At 43.0% G+C, this 26,505-nt stretch overlaps 2 protein-coding genes across 3 annotated transcripts in view; one reads left to right on the top strand and one right to left on the bottom strand.

Annotated features, from left to right (window-relative positions):
* The first annotated feature begins 1,170 nt into the window (after positions 1-1,170).
* On the top strand, positions 1,171-4,756 carry LOC109880000 (CUB and zona pellucida-like domain-containing protein 1). Its single transcript, XM_031810109.1, is given in 5 exon segments — positions 1,171-1,329; positions 3,261-3,652; positions 3,814-3,913; positions 4,245-4,455; positions 4,626-4,756. Coding segments are annotated over 5 exon segments (993 nt in total).
* A 4,363-nt stretch (positions 4,757-9,119) lies between these two features.
* The window catches only part of LOC109879999 (capping protein, Arp2/3 and myosin-I linker protein 3), a 66,088-nt gene continuing 48,702 nt past the window's right edge, over positions 9,120-26,505 (bottom strand). Inside the window, exons 16-40 of one of the 2 annotated variants that reach the window (XM_020472220.2) lie at positions 26,008-26,112; positions 25,526-25,595; positions 25,353-25,434; positions 25,153-25,249; positions 25,006-25,060; positions 22,554-22,726; positions 22,171-22,239; positions 21,691-21,784; positions 21,406-21,504; positions 21,192-21,311; positions 20,975-21,088; positions 20,432-20,607; positions 20,249-20,336; positions 19,964-20,077; positions 19,812-19,878; positions 16,086-16,273; positions 15,265-15,344; positions 15,065-15,184; positions 14,727-14,904; positions 12,797-13,199; positions 12,570-12,679; positions 12,250-12,487; positions 12,022-12,090; positions 11,552-11,662; positions 9,120-10,517 (exon numbers count right to left, since the gene is read on the bottom strand). In XM_020472220.2, the coding sequence (XP_020327809.1) occupies positions 10,477-10,517; positions 11,552-11,662; positions 12,022-12,090; positions 12,250-12,487; positions 12,570-12,679; positions 12,797-13,199; positions 14,727-14,904; positions 15,065-15,184; positions 15,265-15,344; positions 16,086-16,273; positions 19,812-19,878; positions 19,964-20,077; positions 20,249-20,336; positions 20,432-20,607; positions 20,975-21,088; positions 21,192-21,311; positions 21,406-21,504; positions 21,691-21,784; positions 22,171-22,239; positions 22,554-22,726; positions 25,006-25,060; positions 25,153-25,249; positions 25,353-25,434; positions 25,526-25,595; positions 26,008-26,112 (3,061 nt within the window). In that variant the 3' untranslated portion in view covers positions 9,120-10,476. The remainder of the gene's footprint in view (positions 10,518-11,551; positions 11,663-12,021; positions 12,091-12,249; positions 12,488-12,569; positions 12,680-12,796; positions 13,200-14,726; positions 14,905-15,064; positions 15,185-15,264; positions 15,345-16,085; positions 16,274-19,811; positions 19,879-19,963; positions 20,078-20,248; positions 20,337-20,431; positions 20,608-20,974; positions 21,089-21,191; positions 21,312-21,405; positions 21,505-21,690; positions 21,785-22,170; positions 22,240-22,553; positions 22,727-25,005; positions 25,061-25,152; positions 25,250-25,352; positions 25,435-25,525; positions 25,596-26,007; positions 26,113-26,505) is intronic. The other variant, XM_031810825.1, reaches the window with a different exon arrangement.

Below are 26,505 nucleotides of genomic sequence, written 5' to 3'. Positions count from 1 at the left end.
GCACAACAGATAGACAGCACAACAGGGAGGAAAACATGACTAAAGCAGAGGCACAGTTATAGTAGTGAGTTGTATCTCCAGTTGTGCTTTTCCATATTGTATATGTTTTAAACATGAGCTAGTTAAAAAAAAGAGGAGCCTCACTGGTTACTGGTACAGAAATGGTTGAGAAATTCTGTACTGTACAGCCAATGTTATGTGTCAGCACTACTGGGTCTAAATCCGGGCAAATGTAATTTGGAAAACGTCATCGCTCTGTAAGAGAAGCAGAAATGAATGATAACTTTACTGATGTCAACTAGATTGTTGATGATGCATTGAGCATTCTATTGATTTATGACATAATTCTGGTGAGCATAGTGAGAATTATTTATTATTCTAGACAAGCATCAAGAAATGTCAGAAGAGAAGCTGCATGTATCTAATTGTAGACAAGTTGACCAACAGATTGTCTACCAAATGTCAGAAATTATGGGCGAGCCACTTTCATCTCCACCCATGCGGTCGAGAGAAATGCATTCCGATCATATACTGTGACATTTCAAAATGCAATTGAGGGAAAACAATGCTTTGGATGCTTTGTCCGCTTGTCCCTGCCGAAGAGAGGGGGCTGTAGGACGTACAAATGGTGGGTATAGATTCTTCTATGATCATGAATGATATGAATGACACCCAAAAGTACTCGTTGCATGTTGAATGCTTAGCAGGACAGGGAAATGGTGAAATTCATGCACTTATTAAGAGAACATCCCTGGTCATCCCAACTGCCTCTAATCCGGCTGGCTCACTAACCACAAACACTTTGTTTGTAAATGAGTGTTGGAGTGTGCCCCTGGCTATCTGTAAATAAAAAAACAAGAAAATTGTGTCATCTGGTTTGCTTAATATTAGGAATTTGAAATGATTAATAATTGGACTTTTGAGAATTAAGTATATGTAAAAGCAAAGACTTTTACTCAAGTGGTGTTTACTGGGTGACTTTCACTTTTACTTGAGACATTTTCTATTAAGGTATCTTAACATCTACTCAAGTATGACAATTGGGTAGTTTTTCCACCATTGGTTTTTGATCACATTGTTTTCAATAAGACTGATACGTTGTACAATAACAAGATATGTCCACATTCTCCTGTGACAGTCAAAGCCACAGTGGTTTGGCAAGAGACCACCATGACAGTGGAAGTGGAGAAGTCCTCTATCCCTGGAGTACATGAGGGCCATCTCCGCCTGAGTGATCCCAGTAACTCTGCCTGCGACCTGCAACGCCTCTCCAACAGCACCCACATCATCGGAGTCATCCCCCTCAATGCCCGTGGGACTCAGATAGAGGTAAGACCTCTGAAATGTCAAATATTATAGTGTGATGATATGTGGAAATCTATTTGGGTGTGAGACCCATTCACTCCTGGGTGATTGTCTATGTTATTCATACTGAACCTGGTCCGAGTGCATATTCACCCCAAGGGACGAATTAGGCTGAATCCTTTGATGTTTCTCACCAGGCAGCATCAGCCCTCCCTTTCACCAAAACCCTACATCTTTACCCTTTCTCTGAGGCAACCCTTTCGAAATCATTCAGCCTAATGATTTAGAAAGGGTTGCCTCAGAGAAAGGGTCAAGATGTAGGGTTTTGGTGAGGGATGGCTTATGCTGCCCGGTGAGAAACATCAAAGGATACACCATCATGCTTGCTCATAACCCGAAGAGTTGCACAGCAATAAAGAAATGATCTACAGTACCAGTCAAAAGTTTGGACACACTTATTCAGGTTTTTCATTATTTTCTACATTGTAGAATAATAGTGAACACATCAAAATTAATAATACATATGGAATCATATATTAACCAAAAAATGGTTAAACAAATCAACATTTATTTGGGATTCTTCAAAGTAGCCACTCTTTGCCTTGATGACAGCTTTGCACACTATTGGCATTCTCTCAACCAGCTTCATAAGGTAGTCACCTGGAATGCATTTGAATTAAGGTGTGCTTTGCTAAAAGTGAATTTGTGGAATCGATTTCCTTAATACATTTGAGCCAATCAGTTGTGACAAGGTAGGGGTGGTATACAGAAGATAGCCCTATTTGGTAAAAGACCAAGTCCATATTATGGCAAGAACAGCTCAAATAAGCAAAGAGAAACAACAATCCGTCATTACCTTAAGACATGAATCTGATCATCCGGAAAATTTCAAGACTTCAAGTGCAGTCTCAAAAACCATCAAGCGCTATGATGAAACTGGCTCTCATGAGGACCGCCACAGGAGAGTTAGACCCAGAGTTACCTCTGCTACAGAGGATGTTCATTAGATTTAACTGCAAATAAAAATGCTTCACAGAGTTCAAGCAACAGAGACATCTCAACATCAACTGTTCAAAGGAGAATGTGTGAATCAGGCCTTCATGGTTGAATTGCTGCAAAGAAACCACTACTGAAGGATACCAATAAGAAGAAGAGACTTGCTTGGGCCAAGAAACACGAGCAATGAACATTAGACCTGTGGAAATATGTCCTTTAGTCTGATGAGTCCAAATTTGAGGTTTTTGGTTCCAACCGCTGTGTCTTTGTGAGATGCAGAGTAAGTGAACGGATGATCTCTGCATGTGTGGTTCCCATTGCGAAGCATGGAGGAGGAGGTGTGATTGTGTGGGGGTGCATTGCTGGTGACACTGTGTTTGCTTTATTTAGAATTCAAGGCACACTTAACCAGCATGGCTACCACAGCATTCTGCAGCAATACACCATCCTATCTGGTTTGGGCTTAGTGGGACTATCATTTGTTTTTCAACAGGACAATGGCACAACCAGGCTGTGTAAGGGCTATTTGACCAAGAAGGAGAGTGATGGAATGCTGCAACAGATGACCTGGCCTCCACAATCCCCCGACCTCAACCCAATTGAGATGGTTTGGGATGAATAGGACCACACAGTGAAGGAAAATCAGCCAACATGTGGGAACTCCTTCAAGACTGTTGGAAAAGCATTCTAGGTGAAGCTGGTTGAGAGAATGCCAATAGTGTGCAAAGCTGTCATCAAGGCAAAGGGTGGCTACTTTGAAGAATTACTAACTGATTCTATATGTGTTATTTCATCGTTTTGATGTCTTCACTATTATTCTACAATGTAGAAAATAGTAAAAATAAAGATAAACTTTTGACTGGTACTGTACATCTTGGGTGTTTTCAAGAGTTCAGTGCTGGCAGTGCCCACAAATGTAGCTATCTAGATGATTTCCCTCTCCCTTTCTCTGAATTCAGGAGGATGATGACAACCTCCTCTTCAAGAACAAAATCACCACCTTCGACAACCCCAATGACATCATCACCAGGCACCACCAGGTGGAGATTCAATTCTACTGCCAGTACGCCAAACGTGGCAATGTGAGCCTGGGCTTCAGCGCACACAGGGAGAGCATCACAGTCGTGGAGAAAGGCTTTGGTATGTTCACCTACCAGTTTGAGTTCTACTAGACGAGTGAGTTCACCAGTGTGGTGGATCCCCGTGACTACCCATTATACGTGGTGGTGAAGCAGATAATCTACATGGACATCGAGGCCACAACCACCGTGAACAACACAGAGATCTTCGTGGAGTCTTGCAGAGCGGCGCCATATGACAACGCCAACGACCACCCCACCATAGAAAACGGGTGAGACTCAGAACACAAAGGCATCCATCCATCATCGTCATAATGGCACTAGTCACTGTAATGTTAACTTTTTATTGAATACGAGACACGCCATTAACACATTTTTCTGAATGAAAGAAACTTTTCCATTAATGCTGTAATATCATGTTTTATTTTACCAGGTGCACTGTGGATCTGACTGTTCAAATCTTCTCACCCCGTCACAAGAGACATTTCCGGTTAAGAATGGAAGCTTTCAAATTCATCGGACTGCACGACCAGGTAAATAGGAACAGGTTGCTGGATTATTCAAGGGTCATATTTACATTTGACATTTTATTCATGTAGCACTCTTATCCAGAGCTGAAAGTAAGCATTTTGTTGGACAATGTACAATATACCATGCATATCCCGTACATACGACTAATAAAACTTGAAACTTACAGGAGCAATTAGGGTTAGGCGCCTTGCTCAAGGGCACATCGACAGATATTTTTACCTAGTTTGTATTTGAACCAGCGTTCTTTCGGTTACTGTGCCAATGTTTTTAACCACTAGGCTACCCAGTATGATATCATCTCAGTTAAGTGACCTTTGATCTCTCTGGCTGCAGGTGTACATCAGCTGTTCAGTGATTCTGTGTGAGGCTGGGAACCCCAACACCCGGTGCGCCCAGGGCTGCATCAACTCCACCTCACCCCAGTCTGCTGATCACCACCACCGTAAGAGAGATGCCTCCATGCAAACGGCCAGGCATCACATTTCCCAGGGTCCTTTGTGCCTGATAAAGACTTCTGAGAGCTCAGGTAACACTTACCTTGAGGGTAATTAGCTCAGGACAAGCAACAAATCTAATGTTGTACTTTGAGTTGAAGTTACAACAGTTATTATCCATGATTTTTAAAGGACCTATGCAGTCAAGTCCATAAGATACATTTCTGGATGGGAGGGTATTTTGGTGTGTTTTGGTGAAAGTGTTTTCTTGTCTTTTCAGTGACCAACATGAACATGGTGTTCATGGCTCGATGTTTCCTAGCAGCCATTGCCATGGTGTGTGGCTTTGTCCTCTACAAGGCCAAAGCAACAGGGGTTGAATATCAGCCCCTGCCAACATTTGAAACTTAGTCAGATGGGAGCTATCCTTTCACATGTAGCCTGCGCTATGTAAATATCTATTTCAACATGGTAAAGTTTTTAATTACACTTTGGAAGGTGTATCAATACACCCAGTCACTACAAAGTTACGTGTCCTTCCTAACTCTGTTACCGGAGAGAAAGGAAATCGCTCAGGTATTTCAGCATGATGCCAATGTTGACTTTAAAACAGTTGCAGATTTGAATAGCTGTGATAGGAGAAAAATTAAGATGTATCAACAACATTGTACTTAGTCCACAAAAAAAGATTTCCTGAAGAAGATCTCTGGTTAACTTTTTTTAGGATAGGGGGCAGCATTCTGAATTTTGGATGAAAAGTGTGCCCAAAGTAAACTGCCTGCTACTCAGGCCCAGAAGCTAGGATATGCATATTGGTACATTTGGATAGAAAACACTTTAAAGTTTCCAAAACTGTTAAAATAATGTCTGTGAGTTTAACAGAACTGAAATGGCATTCGAAAACCTGAGGAAAATCCATCCAGGAAGTGCTATGGGTGTTTTTCCATTGAAAGCCTATCCCCCATTTAAAGGGATAGGACCCAGATTCTGTTCCCTATGGCTTCCACTAGCTGTGAACAGACTTTAGACATTGTTTCAGGCCTTTATTCTGAAAAATGAGGGAGAATGAGCCATTTCAATGAGAGGCCAGTGGAAAGTCCCTAACCTGTGTGGTGCGCAATCCCGAGAGCGCGCCTTTCGTTGTTTTTCTTTTATATTGACGACGCTATTGTCCCGTTGAAATATGATTGATTATTTAGGCTAAAAACAACCTGAGGATTGATTATAAACATCGTTTGACATGTTTCTACGAACTTTACGGATACTATTTGGAATTTACGTCTGCCTCTTGTGACCGCATTTGAGCCATTGGATTACTGAACAAAATGCCCCAACAACATTTTGGTTTTTAGATATAAAGAGGGATATCGAACAAAACAAACATTTATTGTGTAATTGGGAGTCTTGTGAGTGCAACCATATGAAGATCATCAAAGGTAAATTATTAATTTTATTGCTATTTCAAACTTTCGTGACTAATCTACTTGGCTGCTAACTGCTTGTGATGTTTTGTGCGCTAAGTGCTGTCCTCAGATAATCGCATGGTTTGCTTTCCCCGTAAAGCCTTTTTGGAATCTGACATTGTGGCTGGATTAACAACAAGTTAAGCTTTATTTTGATGTATTACACTTGTGATTTCATGAAAGTTAAATATTTAATTTGAATTTGGCGCTCTCTAATTTCACCGGAAGTTGTCGAGGTGTGATGCTAGCGTTTTAAGGTTGGTGTCAAATGGTGGGCCACTATTTACCTCCAGCTATTAACCACTTGTAAATGCACTTATAAATATGCATAATATTGAACCCTTATGTATCATCATGTAACCTCATCCTGCTAATTCTTCACGACGCACTGTCACATGATGTCAGTAACTTCTTAGAACTACCCCTCCCGGATCCGGGAGAATTGTCATCAACTGACACTAATTAGCATGACGCAACGGACAAAAAATCTTACTAGAAAATATTCATATTCATTAAATCACAAGTGAAATATAGTGAAACACAGCTTAGCCTTTTGTTAATCACCCTGTCATCTCAGATTGTGAAATTATGCTTTACAGCCAAAGCAAGCATTTGTGTAAGTTTATCGATAGCCTAGCATAGCATTATGTCCAGCAGGAAGCTTGGTTATGAAAATCAGAAAAGCAATCAAATTAAATCGTTTACCTTTGATGAAAAAAATTACAAATTAGATCCATAATATCGACAGAAACATGGCAAACGTTTTTTATAATCAATCCTCAAGGTGTTTTTCAAATATCTATTCGATAATATATCAACCGGGACAATTGGCTTTTCACTAGGAGCGAGAGCACAATGGCCGCCTTTGTCTATTACGCACAAATCACTCTGAGAGCCACCACCTGACCACTGATGCAATGTTGTCGTTCACGCTCATTTTTCAAAATAAAAGCCTGAAACTATGTCTAGTGACTGTAGACACATTCGGGAAGCCATAGAAAAAGGAATCTGGTTGATATCCCTTTCAATGGTCAATAGGGATGCATAGGAAAGCAGAGGTTTCAAAATAAGAGACACTTCCTGATTGGATTTTTCTCAGGCTTTCGCCTGCAATATCAGTTCTGTTATACTCACAGACAATATTTTTTACAGTTTTGGAAACTTTAGAGTGTTTTCTATCCTAAGCATCTGGTCCTGAGAAATAGCCTGTTTACTTTGGGAACGTTATTTTTCCAAAAATGAAAATAGTGCCCTCTAGCCTTAAGAGGTTTTAATGAACATACATTTCTGGGCATGTTCCAGGTCATCTTTATTTGAAGCACGTTTCACAGATAGGCAGATCTCACAAAGTCGGGGGAATTTCCACGAAACCAGCAAACCACACCAATGACATGGCTTGAGATTTTCAGATGAGGCCTTCATTCCTGGAATAAATAGCAAAGTGTACCAATGCATCATCAGGGTTTTCAATGTGCAGCAAGACACATCATGGGAGTTGACCATTGGTCTGAAAACCAACCATTTTTGTTCCTTGGACAGCGCAACAACGCACCCAAAAGTGAGAAAATAACTACATCATTGTTTAACTGTGCAACCATTGAAAATAATGTTATATGATGATACATAAGGGTTCAATATTATACATATTTGTAAGTGCATTTACAAATGGTTAATAGCTGGATGGAAATAGTGGCTCACTATTTGACAAGCACTGACAGGCTATCACACTATTTTGACCAATTTGTTATAACCCATTTGATGTTTTATAATGCATTTACAAATTATTAAATTACCATTAATAACATTGTTGCAAACCCTTTATAAACCCTTTACAAATTAAACCTTATTGTAAAGTGTTAATGATTGTTGACTTTTTACACAGCAAATTTAATCCTTGCCTAATTAATTTCTTCTTGGACCCTCTTTCAGTAGAAGGCTACCTCAAGCAAATCGATGCTACCAATTCTATGAAAAATACTTTTTACAGACACTGCTCACATATAGTTTGTGTGGCTAATACAGAACCCAAACCGGCTGCGCGTATGCTCCATCGTGCATACATTTATTTTGTCCCCCTACAACAAACGCTATCATGACATGCAGGTTAAAATATCAAAACAAACTCTGAATCAATTACATTAATTTGGGAACAAGTCAAAAAGCATTAAACATTTATGGCAATTTAGCTATTTAGCTTGCTATTGCTAGCTAATTTGTCCTGGGATATAAACATTGAGTTGTTATTTTACCTGAAATGCACAAGGTCCTCTCCTCCGACAATTAATCCACATATTTAACGGTCAACCGAATCGTTTCTAGTCATCTCTCCTACTTCCAGACTTTTTCATCTTTGAACTTATATGGTGATTGGCATCTAAACATTCAGAGTATTACTACACCGAACGGCAACACAGTTCGTCTTTCAATCACCCACGTGGGTATAACCAACGAGGAGATGGCACATGCGTACCTGCTTCTATAAACCAATGAGGAGATGGGAAAGGCAGGACTTGCTGCGAGATCTGTGTCAGAAATATAACTGATTTCTATTTTAGCCCTTGGCAACGCAGACGCTCGTGAGCAGTGTGGGTGCAATAATTGAATAACATAGGTTTCTACATTTATTTTGCAATGCTTGCGCACGCGATGCGAGCGGTGTGGCCAGCCTATTACACTTCTGCTCCACTATAAGCGTCCTGTGCATCATTTCAATGTGACGTTCTACCTGCAACACGGAGAGTGTAGAGGACCAGAGGGGAAGAACATCTTTATTCTATTTCCCCTACTGTACTGTACTATATTCATCCAACTGTACTGTACTATATTCATCCAACTGTACTGTACTATATTCATCCAACTGTACTGTACTATATTCATCCAACTGTACTGTACTATATTCATCCAACTGTACTGTACTATATTCATCCTACTGTACTGTACTATATTCATCCAACTGTACTGTACTATATTCATCCAACTGTACTGTACTATATTCATCCAACTGTACTGTACTATATTCATCCAACTGTACTGTACTATATTCATCCAACTGTACTGTACTATAGTCATCCTACTGTACTGTACTATATTCATCCAACTGTACTGTACTATATTCATCGATTATGGGTATGTACAATAGCTTTGGCTCAGTTTTTCACAAGTACTCTCAAGTTGTTGCTAGTGATCCTCTAATCACACATGTTGCTTTTGTTTACATTGTGAACATAGTCAATGTAGATACCGTTGCTGCTAGCTAGTAGCTTATTGACTTTATAAATCTTAGTAAAATAACCAGTGGTGTTGAATCGAGGCCATTTGCGACCAAAATCAACTTTATTTCTCATTATTTACAATTCACAAGATATAATGAACATAAGTATCAGCAGTCAAATTGAACCTCAGCGATTCTTGAGCTTGGACGCGAGTGCAACACGGGCAGCATAGCAGCTTTCATTGATTTCAAAGGAAGCATTCCCTCAAAGGCTTATGTCTGGCTGCAATGCTGGATGCATTGTAGTGTAGAAGGGCAGTTCGGCTGCTTTAACACAGGCAGCCCAATTCTGTTATTTTTTCACTAATTGGTATTTTGACCAATCACATAAGCTCTGAAAAATATCTGATGTGATTGGTCAAAAGACCAATTAGTGTAAAAAATAATAATAATCAGAATTGGGCTACTTGTCTAAACTCAGCCTGACTAACTTGTTTCATCCAAGTAATGGTTTCATCACTCAGCTCAAAGTATTTGGCCACCTCTGCTGGCACTACATAGCACTGCTCTAAAACCCATGGATGCAATTTTCCTAGTGGGCCAGATCTCACACACCCAAAAAATATATAAGAGTTCCCGATGCAGAAGTCAGGTTGGGGTGTTTTTTGTCCCCAAGAGAGAGTGCATCATCAGTTTGGTTCCTTTGGTAAAATCATTTTTTATTGATTGTTTAATCATATATGGATTTTTTGAAAATATACTAATTTCAGTCCTGTAAAATGTATTTAAAACAGATTTAAACAAACTGCAATTATGTTCCATTAATCAACTAATAGATATAATGATAAACAATACATGTCATCGTCTCAATCTTCACTTATCATACACCATAGGAAAAACATCCTTAAAACATCCAATCATATTCATTATAAGCTTATTGTAAATAAAAACAAGAAGTTACCTGTTACCATGTAATAACTTAGTAATAACAATGGTTAGTGCAGTTTAAAAAAAACGTATATTCAATATTGACATAATACTGGTTTAGAATAAATACCAACTCATTCTTACAGTAGCAGTGTCACAAATTGTCAATGAAAGAAAGACGAGGGAGAATGAGAAATATGATCAAAGATTTTTGTACAACAAGAAGTGCAAGAAATACCAGCATGAGAATACCAGAGGGCCCTCAGACACCTGTGTGTGTGTGTGTGTCCTCTGTAAAGGAATGAAAGCAAGTGCAACTGAGTATGAGAAAGGGAAAAAATCATGCATGTTTAGCCAATATGAGAGAAATTACTACTGTATATGAGGATAACCACAGTTGGGTCTATGGTGACCAAGTTCATAACTTCCCTTTTCTATCCATCTGTCTCACGCTCTCTTCACGTCTCACGCTCTCTTCATATCTCCCGACAGCTGTCCTGAACATTGTCTTTGCCTCCTGACGTTTGTTGTCATGACGTCTCGCCGGTGCCGGGCTCTGGACATTCAGGACCTAGACAGCACACAGACAGAGTTGAATGTCAGGGTCCTGGTTTGGTCTAATCTAATCTGCCATTAAAGGGATAATTCAACATTTTGGCAAATAGGCCCTTTTTTCTACTTAGATGCTCCTGTAGACTTCCAATCATTGCGCTAATGCTAGTTAGAAATGGCTCCAGAAATGACATTTAACTTTCTTAATCTGACTCTGGTTAAGTAGAAAAAAGGGCTTAATTGACAAAATGTCAACATTTGAGTCATTTAGCAGACGTTCTTATCTAGAGCGATTTCAGGAGAAATTAGGGTTAAGTGCCTCGTTTAAGGGCACAGACAGATTTTTCTCCTTGTCAGCTCGAGGATTTGAACCAGCAACCTTTCAGTTACTTGCCGAACGCTCTTAACCACTAGACTACGTGCCGCTAAGAATCTCCCCAAACACTAATCTTGTCTGGAATTTTTCAACTAGATTTGAATGCCCATCATGGCCCAGTGTCTGGGACACAGTCAACTAGATGTTAATGGCCCAGTGTCTGGGACACAGTCAACTAGATGTTAATGGCCCAGTGTCTGGGACACAGTCAACTAGATGTTAATGGCCCAGTGTCTGGGACACAGTCAACTAGATGTTAATGGCCCAGTGTCTGGGACACAGTCAACTAGATGTTAATGGCCCAGTGTCTGGGACACAGTCAACTAGATGTTAATGGCCCAGTGTCTGGGACACAGTCAACTAGATGTTAATGGCCCAGTGTCTGGGACACAGTCAACTAGATGTTAATGGCCCAGTGTCTGGGACACAGTCAACTAGATGTTAATGGCCCAGTGTCTGGGACACAGTCAACTAGATGTTAATGGCCCAGTGTTTCCTGACTATGTGACACATTGGGTTAGGCTTAGACTGTCATGACATGTCAATTCTCTTTCACCACTGAGCCATGAAAAGAAGGCTTTGAACAGGCTCGCACACACAAACAAACTACAGAATGACCATTCAGACATACACATTCGGTATGGCACAGAGCGTGGTCCAGAGACACAGATACATACACCCAGTGTCCAGAGATCTGTTTCTGTTCTGGGGGAATCTGGGTTTTTTCACAGGGGATTCGCGATCTGAGAACCCCCTCTCCAGATCGTTGGGACTGTCCGGTTCCATGCCTGAAGGAAAATGATATGAGACACACACACAGGGCGACACAGATGGTGACTGGGTCACACAGGGGCATGTTGCAGGAATGTAGCAGTCGTGATAAACATCCCAAGAGATCTACTGGAATGTCCATGGCAGAGCAATGGACCAAGTATATAACAGAGACAATGAGACTGCATTCAGTGACTGAAATAACAATAATATAAATGCATCAAATCAGAAACCCGAATTGAAAATCTATCATAAGACAAGCACATTCCTGCAAACATCTGTAGACAAACATGCATGTACCACACACATTCACACATGCAGTGAACCCGCTCACACACACACACACACACACACACGCTCACGGTCACACACATACCTGCGTCACATGAGTTTGCTTTCCTGTTGTGATGTGCCTTCAGTGGAAAACCATTTGTTCCTCCTTCATCTGATTGAATTGTCAAAATGTCAACCTTAGCCATCACCATCATCAACAACATTTTCATAGCCATTAGTGATTTGTTGGTCAAGAAAGGAGACCAATTATCATTACAATTAATAATAATTTCTTAAAACCATCTTCAATGGTATTTCATCACAGTGGTACCTTGACAACCAGCAGGTGGTAGACCTGCGTCTACCACCGGCTTGGTAGACGCAGGTGGCACAGGAGGCAGGCTTTTCATCTCATTAGTTCCTCCATCTTGAGTGACAGAAGGACCAGACAAATCAAAAGTGGGCTTGGTAGAGGCAGTTGGAACAGGAGGCGGGGTTCTCTCATTGGCTGTTTCCTCAGGTGGAGTGACAGCAGACGGTGTCTTTGGAGAAGTCTTATCTTTACCAGGCTGTGGAGAGAGAATGTACACGTAGTTAGATACAGACTACCGTACACAAAGCAATACAAGCAATTAGGGGACACACACCCACCTTTTCAGGAATGGGAGGACGCTGTCCTTCTGCTCCTCTGTCTTTCTTTTCATTCTTCTCCTCTTCTACCCCGTCTCTATCTATCCATCCTACACCATCTGTTGATTTATCTTAAAAGGAAGAAAGTGTGAAACATAAGTTAAATTGTAATTTTGTTACAACTCTACATCCATGGCACATGCAGCACCCGGAGCCATGAAAGCATCTAGATATTTAAGTTGCAGTACCGGAACTCCGCTGTAGGTGTCTCTGTCTCATGCTGGCCAGACTGGGCTTGCTGCTCTGAGAAGGGGGTTCTGATTTCTGTCCACAGGGGGCTCCCTCCTGCCTGTCCAACGACTCTGTCCCCTTTGTCCCTCTGTCCACCTCCTTCTGTGTGTCTGTCTGAGTGCTGGGCATTGGCAGGTCCTGACTGACTGGATCTGTCTGTCTGTCAGGCTGTCTGTCAGGCTGTCTGTCTGTCAGAGAAGCGTAGGACATTGCATGTCCATTGGAATGGGTCTCTGTCTGGATGTCTGATGTAGTCGATCTGTCAGTGTCTCTGTCCACTGGTCTGGTCTCAAAGCTACTGTCGGAGTCCTCATCTTCTGCTCCGATACAACTGTACACCATGCTGACCAGGTCTGAAGGCTGGAAGGTGGGAGAGAGAAGGAGAGAGTGAGGGAAAGAGAGAGAGAAAATTGTAAGGCTTAGACTGTGTCGTATGCAATAGATTACACAGAAAGTAAAAGCATACATGCTGTACTATGATAATGAGTGGAATAAACCAGGAGATGACTAGTCAGGTCAAGTAAAACTTGGCCCTCTTCATTTTTCATTTTTTATTTCACCTTTATTTAACCAGGTAGGCTAGTTGAGAACACCTTTATTTAACCAGGTAGGCAAGTTGAGAACACCTTTATTTAACCAGGTAGGCAAGTTGAGAACACCTTTATTTAACCAGGTAGGCAAGTTGAGAACACCTTTATTTAACCAGGTAGGCAAGTTGAGAACAAGTTCTCATTTACAATTGCGACCTGGCCAAGATAAAGCAAAGCAGTTCGACACATACGACACAGAGTTACACATGGAGTAAAACAAACATACAGTCAATAATACAGTATAAACAAGTCTTTATACGATGTGAGCAAATGAGGGGAGATAAGGGAGGTAAAGGCAAAAAAAAGGCCATGGTGGCAAAGTAAACACAATATAGCAAGTAAAACACTGGAATGGTAGATTTGCAGTGGAAGAATGTGCAAAGTAGAAATAAAAATAATGGGGTGCAAAGGAGCAAAATAAATAAATAAAATAAATACATTAGGGAAAGAGGTAGTTGTTTGGGCTAAATTATAGGTGGGCTATGTACAGGTGCAGTAATCTGTGAGCTGCTCTGACAGTTGGTGCTTAAAGCTAGTGAGAGAGATAAGTGTTTCCAGTTTCATAGATTTTTGTAGTTCGTTCCAGTCATTGGCAGCAGAGAACTGGAAGGAGAGGCGGCCAAAGAAAGAATTGGTTTTGGGGGTGACCAGAGAGATATACCTGCTGGAGCGAGTGCTACAGGTGGGTGATGCTATGGTGACCAGCGAGCTGAGATAAGGGGGGACTTTACCTAGCAGGGTCTTGTAGATGACATGGAGCCAGTGGGTTTGGCGACGAGTATGAAGCGAGGGCCAGCCAACGAGAGCGTACAGGTCGCAGTGGTGGGTAGTATATGGGGCTTTGGTGACAAAACGGATTGCACTGTGATAGACTGCATCCAATTTGTTGAGTAGGGTATTGGAGGCTATTTTGTAAATGACATCGCCGAAGTCGAGGATCGGTAGGATGGTCAGTTTTACGAGGGTATGTTTGGCAGCATGAGTGAAGGATGCTTTGTTGCGAAATAGGAAGCCAATTGTAGATTTAACTTTGGATTGGAGATGTTTGATGTGGGTCTGGAAGGAGAGTTTACAGTCTAACCAGACACCTAGGTATTTGTAGTTGTCCACGTATTCTAAGTCAGAGCCGTCCAGAGTAGTGATGTTGGACAGGCGGGCAGGTGCAGGCAGCGATCGGTTGAAGAGCATGCATTTAGTTTTACTTGTATTTAAGAGCAATTGGAGGCCACAGAAGGAGAGTTGTATGGCATTGAAGCTTGCCTGAGCTAGGGACAGATCTACAGTGGTATGTTCCTACCTGTCTCTGTGTGAGACAGTGGGGGCTGGGGCTGGCCCCCCTCATCCCAGGCAGTGGTACGCCCTGGATGGGCCTGGGGGACGGCATCATCCTCCCATTGGCCCCCACCTCAATCATGGCCTCCACCTTCCCAGGATCCTTAGGGTGCTGAATCATAGAGTACACATTCTCTGAGCCACTACAGAGAGAGACAGAGACAGACAGACAGACAGAGAGAGAGAGAGAGAGATAGAGAGAGAGTTGATCCGTTTATTAAATAGTTGTTGGTAACAATTAATGAACCATTTATAACAAGGACATGAAATCATGTGTATGACTTTTCATGACTCCCTCCGTACTCCGTTTCCTGATTGGAGATGGTGGAATTGCGATTCTTGCGGAACCCAGAGAAGATTGACAGCACACTGCGTCTCTTCTTCCTCCTCAGGGACTGAGCATGATGAAGTGATGACAGCTGACTGGTGGGGAGAGATACAGATATGGGTACCAGGTCAGTGAGAGCACTAGTGTGTGTGTGTGTGTATTGTGTAAATCCTACCTGTCAGTCAGGACTCTCTTGGTGTAGAAATCAGGCAGTCCATCCTCCAGCAGGTTGACTCCTCCGTTCTCTGAACAGTGCTGAGAGGACAAAAATAACAGGCTTCCAATACAGCCAAACACACACACACACACACACACACACACACACACACACACACACACACACACACACACACACACTACAGCCACCAACAACATGTTTCTGTCTTACTGAAACTACTGCAGTGCTGACACAGCCAATTATAATTTACAATGACTGGCTGTAGGACTATTCCCTATATAGATCACTACTTTTGACTAGGTCCCATAAGGCTCTGGTCAAAAAAAGTGCAATATATAGACAAAATGGGTGCCATTTGGGATGCAGCCGAGGAATCTGATAGCCTGCCAATAGAGAGCTCTATTCAGAGCTCAACATGATTCCACATGACTAGATCACTAACCTGGTTTAACCGATTTAGAAACGCTTCTAACAACGACTAAAAAAACAAATTGACAAACGTTGCCTCGCGGATTGAAGAATGTCATAAACAATGTGACAGATTCACAGTCATAAAGAAACTTATTTTTGGAATGGCTCTGGCATGAAAAAAAAAACAGGATGACAAATTTGAGCATAAAAGGAAAGTGGATTTTAACTGTGAGGTAAATAGAAAATAAAGTAAACCCTGTTTGAATCAGATGTTAGTTCCAGCACCCACCCCTCAGCCATACCCCCTACGCACTTGTGAAGATATGAGAAGGTTGGACAGGTACAGTATTGTAGAAGCAATATGGTAGAAAGTCATAGAGGTTGCTATGAGCCCAAAGGTGACTCACTGTGTCCAGAGGGACTTGTCCTCGGCTGTGCCTTCGAGGGGGCCGCGGCCTGGCGTGCGTCACGTGGCGCAGTGGTGCACCATGGGTAGGCAATGAGGATAGACACTCCCATGATGCTGAGCGGGACAGGGGGGCAGAGTGAGACAGGGCCGAGGGAGGAGGAGAGGAGGTGGGATCATCTCCCAGACCTGAGAGAGGGAAAGAGGGGTGGGTCAAATCAAATCACTTTTTTTTTGTCTCATGCTGTCAGAGTCTAGGTGATGTGGGTAAGGCGGAGTCAGGCGCAGGACACAGAGATGAGTAATAATAGTAACTTTACTCAAAAAATAATCTTCCAACAAGGAGAACGAAAATCCAGAATCACATAAACGAGACAACTGACAACAATAAGCACACACAAAACCATGATGGCTCCAGAGGGTTAAATAGGGAAATAATTCAAACGTAATGGGAACCAGGTGTGTACAATACAGACAAAACAAATGGAAAAAGAAATGTAGATCGGTGGAGGCTAGAAAGTCGGTGACGTCGTCCGCTGAATGCCGCCCGAACAAGGAGAGGCACCAACTTCGGCAGAAGTCGTGACACATGCGCCCTGAATACAACAATTGTAGACTTTACCGTGAAATGCTTACGTACGGGCCCTTTCCCAACAATGCAAAGTTAAAAAGTAAAAGAAATGTGCGAAATAAAAAAGGAAATAGTGACACAATAAAATAACAATAGCGAGGCTGTTTACAAGGAGTACCGGTACCGAGTCACTGTGCAGGGGTACCAGGTAGTAATGAGACTATATACAAGGAGTACCGGTATCAAGTCAATGTGCAGGGATACAAGGTAGTTGAGGTAAAATGTACATATATGTAGGGGTAAAAGTGACTAGGCAATCAGGATAGATAATAAACAGAGTAGCAGCAGCGTATGTGAAGGGTGTGAAAGTGTGTGTGTGTGTGTGTGTGTGTGAGGGTATATAGTGTGAGTAAATAGTCTGGGTAACAACTCGAATAACTGTTCAGCAGTATTATGGCTTGGGGGTAGAAGCTGTTCAGGAGCCTTTTTGTCCCAGACTTGGTGCTCCGGTACCGCTTGCAGTGCACCTGCAGAGAGAACAGTCTAAGACTTGGGTGGCTGCAATCTGACAAATTCTAGGTCTTCCTCTGACACTGCCTCCTGGTATAGAGGTCCTGGATGGCACGCCCTATCCTCTGTAGAGCCTTGCAGTCAGATACCAAGCAGTTACTATACTAAGCGGTGATGCAACCAGTCAAGAAGCTTTCAATGGTAGACCTGTACAATCTTTTCAGCCTCCTGAGGGGGACGAGGCATTTTCATGCCCTCTTCACAACTGTATTGGTTCGCTTGGACCATGATAGGTCCTTAGTGATGTGGACACCAAGGAACTTGAAGTTCTCAACCCACTCCATTACAGCCCTGTTGATGTGAATGGGGGGCATGCTTGGCCCTTCGGTTTTCTGTAGTCCACAATCAGTTCCTTTCTCTTGCTGACGTTGAGGCTGACAGGTCTCTGACCTCTTCCCTATAGGCTGTTTCATCATTGTCAGTGATCAAGCTTACCACTGTTTTGTCGTCGGCAAACTTAATGATGGTGTTGGAGTTGTTTGCGGCTACGCAGTTGTGGGTGAACAGGAAGTACTGGAGGGGACTAAGCACGCACTCCTGAGTGGCCCCCATGGTGAGGGTCAGCGTGTGTTGTTGTCTACCCTCCTGTCTACCCACCTGGGGGTGGCCCGTTAGGAAGTCCAGGATCCAGTTGCAGAGGGAGATGTTCAGTTCCAGGTTCCTTAGCTTAGTGATGGGCTTGAAGGATACTATGGTGTTGAACGCTGAGCTGTAGTCAATGAACAGCATTCTCATGTAGGTGTTATTTTCGTCCAGGTAGGAAAGGACAGTGTGAAGGGCAATAGGGATTGCGTCATCTGTGGATCTGTTGGGGCGGTATGCGAATTGGAGTGGGTCCAGGTGATGGGAGCCATGACCCACCTTTTAAAGCTTTTCATGGCTACAGATGTGAGTGCTACGAGGCTGTAGTCATTTAGACAAGTTACCTTGGCATTCTTGGACACAGGGACTATGGTGGTCTGCTTGAAACATGTAGGTATTACAGACTGGATCAGTGAGAGGTTGAAAATGTCAGTGAATACACAAGCCGGCTCGTCAGCGTACGCTCCGAGTAGGCATCCTGATAATCCTTCTGGCCCTGCGGCCTTGTGAATGCTAACCTGTCATCTGCTACGGAGAGCGTGATCACAGTCATCCTGAACAGCTGTGCTCTCATGCAAGGTATGGTGTTGCTTGCCTCGAAGTGAGCATAGAAGGCATTTAGCTTGTCTGGTAGGCTTCTGTAACTGGGCAGCCCGCGGCTGGGTTTCCCTTTGTAATTTATGATAGTTTGCAAGCCCCGCTACATCCAATGAACGTCAGAGCTGGTGAAGTAGGATTCTATCTTAGTGCTGTTGACGCTTTTGTTGTTTGATGGTTCGATTTAGTGTCCAGCTCCTTCAACGCGGCAGCTCTAGCCTTTAGTTCAGATGCGGATGTTGCCTGTAATCCATGGCTTCTGGTTGGGATATGTACGTATGGTCACTGAGGGGACGACGCCATCGATGCACTTACTAATGAAACCAGTGACTGATGTGGTAAACTCCTCAATACCATCGGATGAATCCCGGAACATATTCCAGTCTGTAGCTTAGCATCCGTTTCGTCGGACCAGTTCCATATTGAGGGAGTCACTGGTACTTCCTGTTTGAGTTTTTGCTTGTAAGCAGGAATCAGGAGGATAGAGTTATGGTCATATTTGCCAAATGGAGGGCAAGGGAGAGCTTTGTATGGATCTCTGTGTGTGGAGTAAAGGTGATCTAGAGTTTTCGCCTCTGCTGGTAGAAACGAGGTGCAACGGATTTCAGTTTTCGTGCATTAAAATCCCCAACCACTAGGAGCGCCACCTCTGGGTGAGCATTTTCTTGTTTGCTTATGGCCCTGCCCAGCTCATTCAGTGCAGTCTTAGTGGCAGCATCGGTTGTGGTGGTAAATATACCACTACAAAAAATATAGATGAAAACTCTCTTGATAAATAGTATTGTATACAGCTTATCATGAGGTATTCTAACTTAGGTGAGCAGAACCTCAAGATTTCCTTAGATTAGAGACACACCCCCCTTGAGTTTGCCCGACGCTGCCGTTCTGTCCTGCCGATGTATTGAAAAAACAGCTAGTTATATATCCTTGTTCAGACACGTCTCGGGGAAACATAGAATATTACAGTCCTTCAGATCATGTTGATAGGATAGTTTCGAACGGAGCTCGTCCAGTTAATTCTCCAGTGATTGCACGTTCACCAATAGAACAGAGGGTAGAAGCAGTTTATCCATATGTCGTCAGGTGTCCTGCACGCCGGCCTCTATAACACCGACTCTTCCTTTTTTGAGTGTCATTGGGATGAGTGGGATTTGGGCCAGGTCCTGTATGTCCTTTGCTGCCGACTCATTGAAGTAGAAATCCTCATCCAAATCGAGGTTAGTGATCACTGTTCTGATGTCCAGAAGCTATGTTCGATCATAGGAAACAATTCTGTACAAAATAGCGCAACGAGTAAAACAGATGCTGTTCTCTCCAGCGCCATTCTCGTCAAACTTATGTTATTAATGCACATATAATGCCCTGTAAAAAAGACTAATATTGATTTAGTTAATCAGGTGAGCTTACTCAGTCTGGTGGACACAGGTCGAATCCTTCGGGTTCTGGCGCTGCGCTTCTGGATGGCAATGGTGTCCTAGTAAGACACAGAGCAAGGAAAGGAAAGGTGATAGAGTAATGGAAAAATTCAATCATACACGTACAACCACCCACACACGTACGATGTTCATGCCCAGGCCTTCCTCATCAGGGAAGTCCAGTGTGTCTGTGATTCTGATGGTGTGTCTGCCTGTTCCTCCATCATCCCAACGCTTCACCTGGGACACCTGACGAAGCTGAGACAACAAAGCCATCTACTTGTTAAGACCACATGAACTGGTGTGAGAAAAAGAGTTGACAAAACTGAGACTGCACTAAGTCATTGTTATAGATACACTTGCATATTTTCCAGCCAGATCAAGACTCTGAGACACAGGTAGAGAGAGATAGTGTGCGTGTGGTAGTACCAGGGCTTTGTGAGTGGTGTAGAGCTCCTGAAGGATCTGGTCCACTATGGAGTTGGTCAGATAGGAGACCACAGACAGCTTCACCTCCCTGAGAGAGAGAGAAAATACTTCCTTCAAATTCCTTCTTTCTCTTTAGTCTAGACCCTTTTCATCTCCTCTCGCATTTCTTCTTCCCACACTTACTCCAGGGCTCTGTTGATGTCCTGTGCTGCTCTCTCCATCAGGGCGGTGCGGATGGTGGAGCGAGGGATAGAGACGCGTTCTGAGATGGATGAGAGCGGAGGGTTGAGTCTCTCTGCTGCAGAGGAGGACATGGGACACAACTCCCGACACAGAGACACCATGGAGTCTACTATCACCTAGAAATAAACAGAAGTCAGTCATTATAGCAATCAATATGTTAGTCCCTCATTCAATAAGTCCTGTCTCTGATAAGAATCACAGTACCGTATTTCCTTATCAGCAACCTTGACCAGGTTTCCTGTTTTCCGGGAATACATCTATCCATCTACAGTATCTATTTATGAATGAATCCATCATAGTCCAACTCCAACCATGCAGGGGAGAGGAGTGTTAAGTAGTCTACCTGTAGTTCCTTATCAGCAGCCTTGACCAGGTTTCCTGTTTTCCGGGAATACATCTATCCATCTACAGTATCTATTTATGAATGAATCCATCATAGTCCAACTCCAACCATGCAGGGGAGAGGAGTGTTAAGTAGTCTACCTGTAGTTCCTTATCAGCAGCCTTGGTCAGCTCTCCTGCCAGAAAGTCCAGTTTCTGTCTGACAGGCCCATCCACTGAGAGAACATGAACCAGCTCACACAGAGATGGGTATAGCTGAGAGGGTGAGAGAGGAGCTTAAAATATATAAACACACACACATAGTATAGCTGAGAGAGACAGAAAGAGTGGTTTAGAATATACACTAACACACACTTACCGCACGAGAGTTTCTGGCCTCCTTCAGGACCTGTCTGGCAGCCTGCAGCTCCTTTCCTTCTTCTGAGCCTCGGAGAACACACACCTGCTGGTGTACGCGTACACACAGCCGCTCCATCACCTGACACACACGCATACACACTGCCATCAGTCTGTGGAGTTTTGACTTAAAGACCGTCTTCTCGTAAAAATCACAGTGCACACAGTATTCGTACCTGTTCAGCAGTGCTGGTGACCAGGCCCTGGTGTAGACGCAGAGCCTGTTTCTGAGAGAACCTCTGGGTCTGGTTGTTCCTCAGCAGAGCATGCTGGATCTGACAGATGGAGGGAGGGTATGTGATGGAAGAAGAGTGAAAGAGAGATGGTTTTACAAAGTAAACTGAACAGAGGAGAAATAAGTACATATGAGAGATGGATATGAGACACAAGCTGTTGAAAACAGTCATGATGTCAAGGTGTGATTAAGTCATGGTGTGATATCACACCCCCAGGTAACCCACCTTGGTCAGTGCTTGGTCAATCTTCTCAGGTGCGCTTCGGTATGCCTGTGTGACATCACTGAGGGGGATAGGCATGTACTGCAGGGTGAAGTTACTGTAAAGAGAGAGTGAGAAAGAGATAAAAGAAGAATCATTAAAAATCCATAACTTTGATATGAATAATTACAGCTACCTTGCCTTTAACTAGTACAGAATGGAAAGGCTTGAGGCAGTAGCGGATGGCGTTCTAATATATTAGCCTCTTTATGTGAATCCTTGTCACTAGAACTCACACAGGCAGCCCTACCGCACAAACAGGTCAGAGTGCTGATGAAATGCTGTGCAATGACAAACACTTGACTGCAAAGCAAGCTCAAAGATACATCTGTCTATGGACTTTAATGAGAGTCTCTCGTGTTCAAGTTTGTTTGAGTGAGAGTGTGTGTGTGTGTGTGTGTGTGTGTGTGTGTGTGTCTCTCTCTCTCTCTCTCTCGCTCTCACTGTTCCAGGCCCCGAGCCACATCTTGGAATCCTGTAGCCGTGGTGTTATTGCGATCCCACATCACACTCCTTAGAAGGATCAGATGGGAGGAAGAAAAAGAAGATTATAAATGGAGACAGAAATAGATCAATAATTGACTTCATAACTACGTCTACAGCTCACATACATAACACCTGTCAAATTACAAATTCAGAATTGCAAAACATGAATAACCTTACAAGTGCTAATAAGTTGCAATGTGTTGACTACAGAGTGTTCTGCACAGCCGTATAACAAACCGCCTCAATACATTGTCACTGTATTACCTACAGCATAGCAACTGTATAATGAGCCCCCCGCCCCCAAATCCGCTTCTCCCATCCCCTCCCTCATTCTCTCTTACCTGAGTGTAGTGTTGATTTGCAGGGCTTTGCTGAGCATCTTAGCCCCCGCATCCTCCAGGCTGTTCCCACTCAGATCCACCTTGCGTAGGCAAGCATTGCTTCCCAGAGCATTCACCATCACCGTGCCCCGAGAGCGCAGGCGCGAGTCAGCCAGAGAAAGGGACTGCAGGGCCTGAGGACAGAAGGATAGATAGAGGGATAGAGAAAAGGAGAGGGAGAGCAAGAGAGAGATGGGGCAAAAGGGGTTAAGGGCCTAGGCTCTCAAAGTGAAGTTGTGAAATATGTGTGTGTGTGTGTGTGAGTTGACTCAAAACCCGCAGTCCCCATGGTTATATCTGCAGGGTGGTCATGAACTAGTATGAAGGGCTGAATAAAGAGAAAACAATACATAAAAAATTATTGTACAATACAGAGCATTCAGAAAGTATTCAGACCCCTTGACTTTTTCCACATTTTGTTACGTTACAGCCTTATTCTAAAATTGATTAAATTGATTTCCTCATCAATCTACACACAATACCCGATAATGACAAAGCCAAAACAGGTTTTTAGAAATGTCGGCAAATAGAAGAAGAAAAAAACGTATTTAAATAAAAATTCAGACCCTATTGAGCTCAGGTGCATCCTTTCCATTGATCATCCTGCAGATGTTTATACAACTTGATTGGAGTCCAGCTGTGGTAAATTCAATTGATTCGGGAAAGGCACACTACCTGTCTATATAAGATCCCACAGTTGACAGTGCATGTCAGAGCAAAAACCAAGCGATGAGGTCAAAGGAATTCTCTGTAGAGCTCCGAGACAGGAGATGGCACAGATCTGGAGAAGGGTACCAAAACATTTATGCAAAATTGAAGGTCCCCAAGAACACAGTGGCCTCCATCATTCTTAAATGGAAGAAGTTTGGAATCACCAAGACTCTTCCTAGAGCTGGCCACTCAGCCAGACTGAGCAATTGTGGGAGAAGGGCCTTGGTCAGTTAGGTGACCAAAAACCTGATGGTCACCCTGACAGAGCTCCAGAGTTCCTCCGTGGAGATGAGAGAACCTTCCAGAAGGACAACCATCTCTGCAGCACTCCACCAATCTGGCCTTTATGGTAGAGTGGCCAGATGGAAGCCACTCCTCAGTAAAAGGCACAACAGCCAAAAGGCCCATAAAGATTAAGACCATGAGAAACAAGATTCTCTGGTCTGATGAAACCAAGATTGAACTCTTTGGCCTGAATGCCAAGCTTGAGATCGTTGCCCTGTTGGAAGGTGAACCTTGGCCCCAGTCTGATGTCCTGAGCGCTCTGGAACAGGTTTTCATCAAGGATCTCTCTGCACTTTGCACTTTTCATCTTTCCCTCGATCCTGACTAGTCTTCCAATCCCTGCTGCTTAAAAACATCCCCACAGCATGCTGCCACTTTAATCAGCACAATACTTTTCAGCTGTGCTAACATAACATGCAAAAGGGTTTTCTAATGATCAATTAGCCTTTTAAAATGATAAACTTGGATTAGCTAACACAACGTGCCATTGGAACACAGGAGTGATGGTTGCTGATAATGGGCCTCTGTACACCTATCTAGATATTTCATTAATAATCTGCCGTTTCCAGCTACAATAGTCATTTACAACATTAACAATGTCTACACTGTATTTCTGATCAAAAATATGAATTTAACATGTAAAGTGTTGTGACCAACAGAAGCATATCTGTATTGCCAGTCATGTGACATCCATAGATTAGGGCCTAATGAATTTATCAATTGACTGATTTCCTCATATGAACTGTAACTCAGTTAAATATTTGAAATTGTTGCATGTTGCATTTATATTTTTGTTCAGTGTATTTAAATTCGAGACTCTGACATTGCTCATCCTGATATTTCTTAATTCCTTTATTTTTATTTTGGGGATTTGTGTGTATTGTTTTGTATTCTTACAGTAGGTATTACTGCACTGTTGGAGCTAGAAACACAAGCATTTCACTGCACCTGCGATAACATCTGCTAAATATGTGTATGCGACCAATCAAATTTGATTTGATCTATAAAAAAAAGAAAATCACTCCATCTCTGACTGTACAAACAGTATGTGTTATATTTGTGGGCTAAGGTCGGATGCAGGCCTTAGTTTCTCACTTTATCACATACGGGTGATTGCTGATGGGTTATTGGCAATTGCAGGCGGATAAACAAACAGCTGACTGGCGCATCACTAGTGTGTGTACATATGTGTGTGAGTGTGTGTGTCTGAGTGCTGTACGTTCATGTTATTTTTGTGAGTTCTCAGCATCAACAGCAGTAAATAACGGAGTCAGTTCATCATCATACTAGGGTATGGCAGTGTGTGGGTGAGAAGGTTAAACATGTGAGTACATAAATATACCTGTATCGTATGTGTATGAGTGCGTAGGAGAGTTTGTGTGTCTCAGTGTGTGTTCAAATGCATTATACAACTCACACACTCTTCATCTTGCACTAGCTGAACTAGTTTCTGCAGAATGTCATGTAGTACCCTGCAGACAAAGAATTGGCAGTGTAAGACAAAACATCCATCTTCCCAGGGCGTGTTTCTGAGTGCCTGTGGCGAATGGATTACTAGCCCTACCTGCCCTTGATGTTGAAGTTCTTGCCCAGCAGCAGGTGTTTGAGGGAGGGGTGTCTGGAGAAGGCTGGGATGACACCCAGCAGGTCGCCATCCAACCCTGAGATCAAAGACAGAAACACAGAATAATCCATTTTAACTGCCATATGTTAGCCCTGAAAAGGCCCATAAGACTGTTGCATGCGTAAGGGTCACTCTCTCACCGTTGTCTGATATGTCCAAAGTTCCGATGCAGGCCACTCTAGGAAACAGCTCCTGGAGCACCCCGGCACCTGCAGACCTCAGCTGAGTGAGGAAAGGGGACAGAGAGAAGACTAAGTCAAATGGAGAGACAGGAAGGCAAGGTCATTCAGACTGTAGCAGACGGGCACTTCACCTCACAGCCGCTGATGTCCAAGTGTAAATCAGTGATGTGAGGATTGGAAGACAGGCCCAGGAAGAGAGCTCTGAAAAATGGAAGAATGGAGAGAGAAGCGGTTAAGAAACGTTAATGCATAGCAAACTCATTTCATTTTTTCCCCTTAATTGCTGTGACTCATTTTTCATACATTTTCCTCAAATGAAACCACGTGGCTTTTCTATTCACACACTGAGTGGTTCTGCAGCCGTCTTAAAGGATTTTGGAGAAAAGGAGCTTAGAGATTACTAAACCTACTTTGCCAAGGACCAGCAAAAGTTAAGCTTAAAGTGAAAAAACGCAAGAGTCTGGTAAAGAAAAAACACACCTTCAGGAAGTTTAGATTTACCAACAAACATGATAAGGAATTCACCTAGGGTAGGTAGGTAAATAATCAACTAACTTAGCTGGTCTTGAGTGAGTCATTTTGGCAATTGGCCAGAGCGGAGTCCCTATCTCACCTCAGGGTGTCCAGAGGAAGCTTCATAGAAGACAGGTTGACGTGTGTGAGACTGAAGGCTGAGCTGAAGAACTGCCTGAAGACAGGAAGAGTCTCCCTCACTTTCCTGAAAGATAAAGAGACAGGGAGAGAGGTAGAGAGGGGGAGAGAGAGAAAGAAGTGAGAAGAATAGACATTAAGGCTAGGTCACCATTATTGCACAGTCAACTGCAGTAAATGGCAGGCATTCAAATAACTACTAAATTCAGCAAAAAAGGAAACGTCCCCTCACTGTCAACTGTATTTATTTTCAGCAAACTTAACATGTGTAAATATTTGTATGAACATAAGATTAAACAACTGAGACATACACTGAACAAGTTCCACAGACATGTGACTAACAGAAATGGAATAATGTTTGCCTGAACAAGGGTGTGGTGGGGTCAAAATCAAAAGTAACAGTCAGTATCTGGTGTGGCCACCAGCTGCATTAAGTACTGCAGTGCTGCTGTGAGATGTT

The sequence above is a fragment of the Oncorhynchus kisutch genome, linkage group LG30, assembly GCF_002021735.2.
Source record: "Oncorhynchus kisutch isolate 150728-3 linkage group LG30, Okis_V2, whole genome shotgun sequence".
In the NCBI taxonomy this organism is placed as follows: domain Eukaryota; kingdom Metazoa; phylum Chordata; class Actinopteri; order Salmoniformes; family Salmonidae; genus Oncorhynchus; species Oncorhynchus kisutch.
The sequence above is the reverse complement of the archived record's forward strand: the minus strand, read 5'-3'. Positions and strand labels throughout refer to the sequence as shown.